The sequence below is a fragment of the Filicampus tigris genome, chromosome 21 (assembly GCF_054856515.1).
Source record: "Filicampus tigris isolate MCC_2025a chromosome 21, RoL_Ftig_1.0, whole genome shotgun sequence".
NCBI classification, from domain to species: Eukaryota; Metazoa; Chordata; class Actinopteri; order Syngnathiformes; family Syngnathidae; genus Filicampus; species Filicampus tigris.
This window is the reverse complement of record NC_141237.1, coordinates 4,078,345-4,088,311: the sequence shown is the minus strand read 5'-3', so window position 1 is coordinate 4,088,311 and position 9,967 is coordinate 4,078,345. Positions and strand designations below refer to the sequence as shown.

Here is a 9,967-nt window from a genome sequence, read left to right as displayed (position 1 = left end):
ACTTAAACACAAAAATCTAATAAATAGAAAAAAAAACACCATGGTATTACTTATTGGTATATACAATTCATTCGATTTGGACTTTTTTTTTTTAAGCTTTTTTTTTTTTTTTTAAATTATAGTCTCTTAAAGTCTCGGATGCTACGAGGATAAAGCCATCTACAGGAATTACTCTTATTAAAACAGAATCTATACAGAAAAATAAAACTTAATTTAATACACTATATAAACCTCAAATCATTCTTCTTCTGCAGTGCATCCCACTACTCCACCCCTCCCCCCTCCCACAGAAGGACAGTATTAATAATCGTCATCAAACAATAAAGAAAAGCTTCAAAAAGGCAAACCTGGCTAAAGTTTTTCGAGGAGAAGCCACCAAGAGTCAGGTTTTTCCTTCTTCTTCCTTCCTTTTTTTGGGGGTGGGGAGGAGGGGTAATATTTGAGATGAGATTGTAAATAGCCGCAGTCCGCTGAGAGGAATACATTCATCAGGGCATGGGGGAGGGGGGATTGGGGGGTGGGGGGTTCCCCCTAGTACCCGGGGCGTACAGTAAGTCACACTACGGTGAATGCAGACAGAAGCCTGGCTGTATTTTGTAACCTTTGAGGGCTGTGGCTCGCTTACATGTTTGTACACTTTTTGTTGTTGCTGCTCCAGCTGAGGTCCAACTCAATACGAGTCAACAGTATTTCTGCAAAAAAAAAAAAAAAAAAAAAAAGGCTGCGTGAAATAACACAGAAGCAGTTGAGCGCATAACATGCACACTAATGGGCAAACAGTCAATAATTGACATAATCTAAGTGCCGATATGTTTCTATTGTCTGTTAAATCCAGACGCTGGTGTTGTTATAATCGCCTGCTGAAATATTGATGGGCTTTTATTGGCCCTGAAAGCATTGCGGAGAGGCTGCGGTTAACGACACCTGGCGGGACGACATCGACGGCCGGCGGAGTGGGTTGGAAAGTGTTGGCGGGGTGTGTGGGGTGGGGTGGGGGGCTTTTGAGAAGGCCCTTTCACAACGTACGTCAAAATTGCTGCTGCTGTGTCAAAATATGAAAGGAAGTTCAGTTGACTTCCTAGACACAAATTGTTTTGCTACTTTCGTATGTAGACTTTACTGTGGCGCCATCTTGTGGCATCTTAGGGCATTTCAGAATGAGTGCACATATGTGATTAGGTGAGAAATGAATGGAAATGACATATTCAGTTTATTATATTATTATTTATGAAGTTATAAGATGACCAATTACTATTGGCAGTTCTAAACATTCATATAGAGGCAGCAACTTCTCGCGGTCTTTCGCTAGTGGACTTTTAACCCCGTGTCCGCGCTCTGCGCCAAAGGTCCCGACATGGAATTGAGTGAGTTGATGCGGGCCCGACCTTACCTGCTCTTGTCCCATGGAGGGTAAGCCGGGCGAGGACATGGACGTGACGCCCATCTGGCCCATTCCGGGGACGCCGTTGTACATGCTGCCGTTACTCTGCTGCTGCTGGGTGAACTGAGGGGACGCCTGCTGCTGTGAGAACATACTGCAAAGGAAAAGGTCAGAAATGACAAAAGCTGCTTTTCCGACCACCTCAAACGTTTTTTTTCCTCCCCTCCCTACCTGCTCCCCGCCACGTTGCCCTGATTCCAGCCATTGATGTCGGGCGAGCCCTGGAATGGGGCGCCGCCCGGGCCCTGCTGCATCATGGGGGATTGCTGGGCGTGCGCCACCCGCGGGGACAGCAGAGGGCTAGGGGGCGCACCGGGACCCCCGAAGCCACTCTCCGCCTGCTGGCTCATACCTGTGGCGACAGTGTTTGCGAGGAAAATGGGTCAAGGAGACAAGACCAAAATTACATTACAATAGAAAAAAAAAAAAAGAAAAAAAGAATAGAAAGTGTCATTCAATGCATTCAAGTGGGCATTCGGGATGTTTATTGCAAGCGAGGAAGGAAGCGATGAGGTCAGAAAGGAAAATGAATCGGCCTCTGATGGTTTATGATAAAAGACACAATGTCCAAAAGAAGCTTTACGGCATAACTAGAGTTGTTTTGAAAATATTTTATAAATTAAAAAAAAAAAAAAAAAAAAAATCAAGATTAGTTAGTCAATAGATGCTCATAACGACTTGAAGTAGAGCTAGATTTCTCTGGTTATGGCGCCCTCGAGTGGACAGAAAGTGTATAACCAGCTCAATTGCTTCATTTTAGTTGAGATTTCATAATTTTTGTTTTTGTTTTTTAAATACACCAAGCATTTGTCTCAAGATAAAAAAAAATGCATGGTATAACTACAGTTAGTTTTATCAACCTGATATTTAGTTTTCATTTTTGAAACATTTTAATTTTTGACATGTTATTTCGTTAATTTTTGTTAACTACAATGACCTCGGTGTTTTGATGGTGCGCACACAAACACAAACAGACACAAAGGGGATTTGAGGGTGAACTGTCACGTATTTGTGTGGTGGGGGCCGGGGGTAGCGGGAGCAGTACCTGAGTTGGGAAACTGAAAGGCACTGTGCTGCATTTGGGGGCTGAGTACGGCCCCGTACTGTCCGCCCATCATGTTTGTGTTTCCCATCATCATCTGCTGGGAGGAGGAGGAGGAGGTGGAGGAGGAGGAAGAGGAGGAGGAGGTGCCATGCAAGTGCAGCTGGGGGTTGGCGGGGAGAGACGGCAGGCTGGGGGAGGAAAGAGGCGAGGAGGAGGAGAAGGGGCTGCTAGGGGGAGGTGGCGAGGCCAGGCCTGTACCGGTACCGTAGCTGGGCGGGTAGGGGAACTGCTGGGGGTTGGCCTGGGGGATCCGCGGGCTACTCATGTTGGGCGGCAGGTTGAGGCCCTGCGCCCGCATGGCCATGCTCCGCTGCTGCTGCTGCTGGACCTGCTGCTGCTGTTGCTGCCGTTGCCGCAGGTGGTTGCTCAGCAGCTCGCGCTGACGCTGCGCCAGCATCTGGGCGTTGATGGTCCCCTGCGGGGAAGACCACAGAGGTGGGCCCATGTTCTCCAGCTGCAGGAGGGGGGGGGGCGGCGGCGATTGATGGCTTACCTGATTGGGCGCGTTGGATCTTAGAGGTAGGTTCACATTTGACACGCTACTCATCTGAGTCATCATTGGCTGTCGGTTCTGATTGGAAGGAAGGTAAGAGAAAGCAAAAACAGACAATTACAAACTATCATTTTCAGGCGACAGAAGTGACAAAATGGCCGCCCCCCAGCGATGGCTAAAAACGAGTGCATTAACTCTTATTCCACAAAAGCAATATTGATCTGAATGCCTTGTTTCAACTAGTGGGCTTGCATAGAACATATTCTTGAAAAAAAAAATGTTTGGATTGACTTCCCCTCTAAGGAAGCCCAAATTAATTTTTTAAAAGATATTACAATACTTCAATTTACCACAATTGTGAGCCTGCATGTATGATAAAAAACTAATACTAATAGTAATGAAAACTAGAACAAAACATTTTCCCCGAACTGGAGCCCATTTGTAAGCATGGTTAAGGTCTTCCTTTTACAAATGAATAATAACATAATTCAATAGTGCGACTAACCTGCTGTGACTGCAGCCGGTGTTGCAGCTGTAGCCGCAGCGTGTTGGGCTGGTTGGGCACCACCCCGCCGGGCCTGAGCCCCGCCCGGGCCTGCATCCTCATCATGGGGTAACCGGGACGCGGCGGCATCTGGCCGGCCATGGGGTGGAAGCCCGGCTCCTGCATGGGCGCGCCGGGGTAGCCCCTCTGCGCCATGTGCGAGGGGGGCGGGCCAAACTGCTGCTGGGCATACATGGGAGGCTTCTGCTCCAGCATCATGGAGGAGGGATCCTGCGGGAACTGGTCCTGGTCTAGCGTCTGGTTCTGAAAGGGTCGTGGGAAAAAGAATGAACACTAAAACAAGGAGATCGAGTGAAGCTGCCTTTGTCGCCAGAGATAGTCGATTTTTAAATTGTAATCTTATAATCGCGTGATTTTGCAAGTATCCTTTTCACGACGGGGGGATTTGGAGCTTACCTGTTCTATCAGAGCGGGAATGCCGAGCGCCCGGTCCAGCTCCTCCAGGCCGTCGAAATCCTTCAGCGCCGTGTACAGCTGAGACATGAGGGCCCCCTCGTCCACCTGACCGCCTTCGCCCCCGCCGAGGCCAATGCTGCACAACAAGTCGTCCTGAGGAGTCGGGTGCAGCGACCTGGCCAGAGGACAATGCGGAAGGGGGTGTTAAATGTTTGCTCAACATCCGACATGGGCCGAGACTGTGAGTTTTTGGTACCTGTTCTGGTTGACAAATGCCGTCTGCTCAATGGGCATCATGCTGTCCGGCCAAGGCGCAGTCTGATTGGGCGGAGCCTGCTGCTGCTGTTGCTGGGAGAAGTGGCCGACCATACCGATGTCCATGTCAGCTTGGGCTAAAGGGGGACCAAAAAATAAATAAATAAAACTTTAGGGGTCTGCAATTAAAGACATTTTGGTTTTGTAATTTATGATTAATTACACAATTCAACAATAAAACATCAATGGATATGAAATGCACATAAAATTGTTCCTTAACTTGAATTAAAGTGAATGTTCGCTCATTCACAATTCACTATTTGCAAATTCACTTGGATGTGTTTTTTTCTTCTGTGGAAACAATCGTCACGCCCTAAGGCGCCACAAGATGGTGCCAAAGCACTGGCTAAAACAAAATAAGGAATTTTGAAGTATGTTGACGGGATACATCTCGACTGTTCTAAGATCTTTGGGTGCATTTTTATAGTTTGAACGATATTAAACAGTTTTGGGGGTGGTGATGCCAATTACTGCCGTTTTTTTTCTTTGCTATTCACAGCAGGGCTCATTCCCCAAACCTGCATATAATGGCATACTGACTGGAGATTTTACTGCACATACATTTGAATTAACCACATTTAGGAACTAAAGGACAAATGAACACAAGTAGATGGGCAGCAATGTCGCTCTTCACCGTGATGGGCCACACCACAGGTATTCCTCACCGTTGGGCATCATGGAGGTCTGGAGCATTTGTCGGGGCCCCGGCTGCCCGCCAGGCCTCATGGGAGCGCCCCCGGGGCCCATCCGACCCTGGGCCAGCTGCGGAGCCGAGGCTGAGCCCGCCCAGCCTTCCTGCTGTTGCTGCTGCCGAGGAGCGCCTGGGCCCATGAGCCCTGGATGGAGAGGAGAGTGACAGTGAGTAGAGGTCCTTGGACTACAGTTCAAGGGTGTGTCTCAAAAAAAAAAAAATCACAATTTACAAAACAGACTGTTCTGGCAACAAACCTGGTACGACCATGTTGGCCTGGCTCGCCATTATGCCGTGTCCTCCCACCATGCTTTGCTGCTGCTGCTGTTGTTGTTGAACTAGCGTGTACGGGCTGGTGGTCCTCATGGGGTACTGCGGTGACGCGCTCATCTCCAGCGACACACTCCTCACCGGCCCGCCCCTGCTCGGCAGGCCCGGCCGCACCCCCCCGAAATCTGTGATGCAAAGTGAATGAGTTGCAACGCAGAAGACGTCCACCACACATCAGAAACAAGTACACAAATATCATATTTTTATACAAGGCATACTTTTTTTTATTGAAACATCACACGTTCTAATGCTAAAGTCAATGCAAAATCCCATTGAAAGGCTAACAGAAAATTAGCATCACGCTCAGGGAACAATATTCCTTTAAATCACAAATATTCACGCACCAACAGTGGAGCCAATTTATTTTGTCGTTATTCATTCGAGTTCTATTTAAAGTTGAGTTTCGGTAGCTGAATAAATACTATGTACAGTTCTGGAATAGTGCATAGCGAGCGCACTTTACCGGATAACAAAAAAAAAAAAAAGGTTTCAACCACAGAAAAATTATGAAGTTGGACTTGGATTTTTCAGGTGTGTGTGTGTGTACTTGAGTATTTATTTCACAGAGTGTGAGTACTTTTGCTGGTACAGTGGCTGGGAATCACTGTACTTTGGTACTCACTGGTCGGCCCCATGCCACCGGGAACATTCTTGTGCTGCGGATGCTGCGCGGCGGCGGCCGGGCTGTTGTCGGACATCTGCAGGATGTCGTTGATGATGTTTTGCTTGTCCATGGGGCTGGGCAGCGAGACGGGCCGCGGCTCGCAGAACAGCTGCGGCTGGGCATTCTGCAGGTCGTTCAAGATGTCGTCCAGCTCCGACGACTGCGCGCAGAGGGGAAGGAGATGGATGACACTTGTGAAATGTGAAGGCATGGGGAGCAGGAGGGGCCTGAGGTAAATAAGTTGCAAGTGCTACAAGTGGCCACCAGAGTGCAGCAAATCAAGAGTGGCTGGGTGGCGCATTACTAAACAGCTGTTTTAACAGGACAGTACAATGATGGGCAAATACCTTTAGAAAAGTAATTAGTTATAAATTGCCCCCCCCCCGCCTCCAAAAGTAACCAAACTAGTCAATGAATTACTATATAAATGTCTACCACGGCAGGTAATTATAATGATTCTTTTTTGAAAAACCTTCAAATATGAAGAAATCTGTTTTTTTTAAAGGCCACTTGCACAGAGTAGACCAGCATTCAAGTGAATATTTACTGGCGCCGGTGAGTGACGTGTGCGTCGGCGAGTTGAGTTGCCTGCTGTTAGCTTTGGTTAGCTAGTTTGTGTGTTGAGCGTGTGTTTGCGAATCGTGGTCAATAACAGCACAACAAGCCTGTACCCGAGACCTTTCTTTACGTTTAGCATTAGCGTGTTAATCCAGCTAATTATGATCATTTTGGCCATGATATTTGTGATCTAACATTTTCATACACTTTCATCTGGCGGCAAGTGACAGGCTATACGGGAGTGCTACAGTCAGTGCGGAGGGGGGGGGGGGGGTGAGACAGTGAAAAGCCCTAATGAGGTCAGGAATGATGTAATGCTCCTGTACACTCTCACTTGCATCGCTTCCTCCCTCTTCCACCCCCCCCGCCCTTTCACTTTTTATTCTCTTGGCCACGCCGCTTTGCTTTTACACTTAATGGCTCCTGTTTCTATCAATCTCTCCCCGTTTTCCAAGGCAGCGGTGTAACGCGATCTACATCCTGTGCAGGAACATGGCGGGTACACTGCAAAAACGGAAGGGAAAGCAATCATAATAAGGCTTCAACTCATTTCTCAGCTGACCAGTACTGCACTAATATTAGTTGGTGTAAGCATAAAAAAAAAAAAACACATATGAATGTGAAAAACGTTATATTGCCAATGTACATCTTATTGCTGCATCATTTGTTTTGATTAGCGTTAGCATTACACTGAAAGCCAACTTTATGGTTGTTTTAAATACACAGGGTGTAATTCTCTTTGTTTTATGTTTATTTTGACAATTGGGAGTGGGATGAAAAAGAATGATAGAATTTCTTATTTTAGGCGACACAGGATAATGTTAACTACTAGTTATGATGAATATCTTACTAGGACGTTGAAGGGAAAAAAAATGGTAGGAAGAAATATTTTGACAAAGCACAAGCATATTTTTGCTTGATTCGAGATATCGCTCACTGGATGGATTTGAATTCCGTTCAGTTGGGGGAAGAAAGTTGCCATGTCAAAGAGGGAATTTTGGGCAGTGAGGCCACATCACGGGGTGGGGGTGGGGGGGGGGACGAGTGATTTCTCTCATGTCGGTCAAAGTTGATGACAGTGGAAAATTAACACACGCATATTTCCCCGCTGCCTTTCGCCACAAGTCAACTCTGCTCTGATTTCACATGTAGTCCTGCATCAATAATTCAGCTCTCCAACAATCATGAGCATTACAGGAGGGAGGGAGTTTGCGTGTGTGTGTGGGGGGGGGTGACGATAGTGGGAGAGAGAGCAGTGGGTGAGGTTAGACTTTTTTTTTTTTTTTTCCAAATCGAGTAGTCATCGTTCACACATGGCTGAGCAGCCATTCACCAGCATCCCACTCGCCAGATAATGAAGTCGTCACAGCGTCCCTGACTAAAGACAACACACACACACACACGCGCACTGCGAGAACGGGGGAATGAGCCCCCATCATTTTGCACTTAATATATACTTGAACGCTGCCTTTCAAATGATTAGACGTATGACTTTTTATTTACCCAAAAGGTCAGTGCAATTTAGAGTGAATAACTCACCAAATTACGTTAGCATCTATTTTAATGTAAATTAAGTTAAACAAAACCACCATGAAAAGCAAACAGAAAATATAAATACAAAAAATATGACCGCCACCACAAATTCTCCTACAGTGGTGCCTTGACTTGCGAGGTTTTCGCAATACGAGCCGATGTTGTCCAATTTCTTTGTCTTAAGTCACGAGCAAAAAAAACACAAAGTTAGTTACGTGTTTGCTACGGAACTCCACCACTAGGGGGCGGCGGCAAACTTCACGACATCCGCAGACCTCATTTCACATTGGTTTCATGACAGTGGAAGGACAATATCAGTTGGTGGCGGTAACGCACCATTAGGCTGATTTGCCACCGGCTAACAAAAACCTACAGAAGAAGAATAAGGACGGACAATACATTAGGTACAGTTACATTTTGTGCTCACGTTATTTGGTCATATGGAGTTACTCAATCGATGGATAATCGGCAGACGCAATTCTAAAAATATTTGATAGTCCTTCCTGATTCTGTATCAAATCAAACTTTGCCCACCACTCCATCTAAGGATGCTTTACGGTACAGGTTCTCAATAGGGTTGAGATCAGGGGATTGTGGTGGCCACTAAGTGACTTTTATTTCCTCCCCTTACCCCCAATGCAGCGTAAAACAAAGCATCGCTGCCGGCTCTATTTCTAAGTGGCTCCCTCGTCGGCACTATCACCATGGCAGCGGCGAGGACACGCAACAGCATATGGCTCATCGTGTTCACTCCGCCTGCCGAGAGGCTGGGCTCTCCTGGGGTGTGTGTGCGGCTCCCCGTGTCTCTCCCCTCTTTGTTTCCATACTACGGTGGTCTTTATCATCCGAGCCCCAAAAATCACGCACTCCTCGTTTTCACATCCTGTACAGTGCCGTGAACGAGTATTTATCTCCTAAATTATTTCAGATTTTTTTTTTCATCCGGCAATGGTCCCACACATAGGTGAAAACTCAAAATTTTAATGATATAGTTTTACCCCTCCCACATGCTTTAAACACATTTAAACATATTAGACGACAAAATTATTATATCCATTTTAAACTTGCAGTATTTGACAACACTTGAAAGGATTCTGCGTTAGTTATGTGCCTTAAGGAGGCGGGGCTTGGCAGGTTGATGTGTGACATCAACAATTCTGCACGTGAGTGTCTGGGCGTCAGCTGTGGCCCACGGCAGCTGCTGTGCGAGTATACTCATTGGGTTGGTGTTTTGGATTCACAATCACAACAGCCTGTATTGCCGTTGTAAACTTTTGGTTTGCCCGGCGTTCAGTAAAGGGCTGAAAAGTGGCTCTCCTTTCCCATATATGAGGGCATTACAGGAAGTATACTGTAAAAATCTATTTAAAACAAACAAGGCTTAAATAATATTCTGCCTTGATTTGAGATATTTAATCTTAGTTCCTCAATTTTTGCAATGCAGAGGACTTGCTGGTATGTTACGGGTTGTTGTCCTGCTACATAACCAGAGAGCTCTTGAGCTTGAGGGCACAAACCAATGGCATCAATTAGAAACTGCATTTTCTATCTACTTGGGCTCAATCAATGCGGCGCATGATCTGACCTGATTTCGAGACCCTCCTCCACACGTTAGCCTCCAACGAACACGCTCTACAAAGCATGTTTGTTTCAAATCCAACCGGACAGAAATTCTGTGGATGTCTGTAATGTGTTTTTAAAATGGACAGGTGGGGCAGGCCATTGGTAGATGAGGCCAAATATGTGTTGGTAAGTTAGTCTGGTAATCATCAAATTGGAATGATTTTAATGATAAAATTCTCTCATATAATTATTTCAATTAACCAATTTTTTGATAATCCAGTTTTAAAAAGGTTATATGTATATATATATATAT

At 46.1% G+C, this 9,967-nt stretch overlaps 1 protein-coding gene across 4 annotated transcripts in view; it reads right to left on the bottom strand.

Moving 5' to 3' along the window:
* Positions 1 to 75: 75 nt before the first annotated feature.
* Positions 76 to 9,967, bottom strand: part of ncoa2 (nuclear receptor coactivator 2) — a 34,138-nt gene continuing 24,246 nt past the window's right edge. For 2 of the 4 annotated variants that reach the window (XM_086021234.1, XM_086021235.1), the window contains exons 12-22: positions 5,959 to 6,160; positions 5,264 to 5,461; positions 4,981 to 5,151; positions 4,257 to 4,392; positions 4,001 to 4,175; positions 3,545 to 3,847; positions 3,040 to 3,117; positions 2,487 to 2,961; positions 1,613 to 1,793; positions 1,391 to 1,535; positions 76 to 692 (exon numbers count right to left, since the gene is read on the bottom strand). In XM_086021234.1, coding sequence (XP_085877360.1) covers positions 681 to 692; positions 1,391 to 1,535; positions 1,613 to 1,793; positions 2,487 to 2,961; positions 3,040 to 3,117; positions 3,545 to 3,847; positions 4,001 to 4,175; positions 4,257 to 4,392; positions 4,981 to 5,151; positions 5,264 to 5,461; positions 5,959 to 6,160 — 2,076 coding nt within the window. In that variant the 3' untranslated portion in view covers positions 76 to 680. The remainder of the gene's footprint in view (positions 693 to 1,390; positions 1,536 to 1,612; positions 1,794 to 2,486; positions 2,962 to 3,039; positions 3,118 to 3,544; positions 3,848 to 4,000; positions 4,176 to 4,256; positions 4,393 to 4,980; positions 5,152 to 5,263; positions 5,462 to 5,958; positions 6,161 to 9,967) is intronic. The other 2 variants (XM_086021236.1, XM_086021237.1) reach the window with 2 other exon arrangements.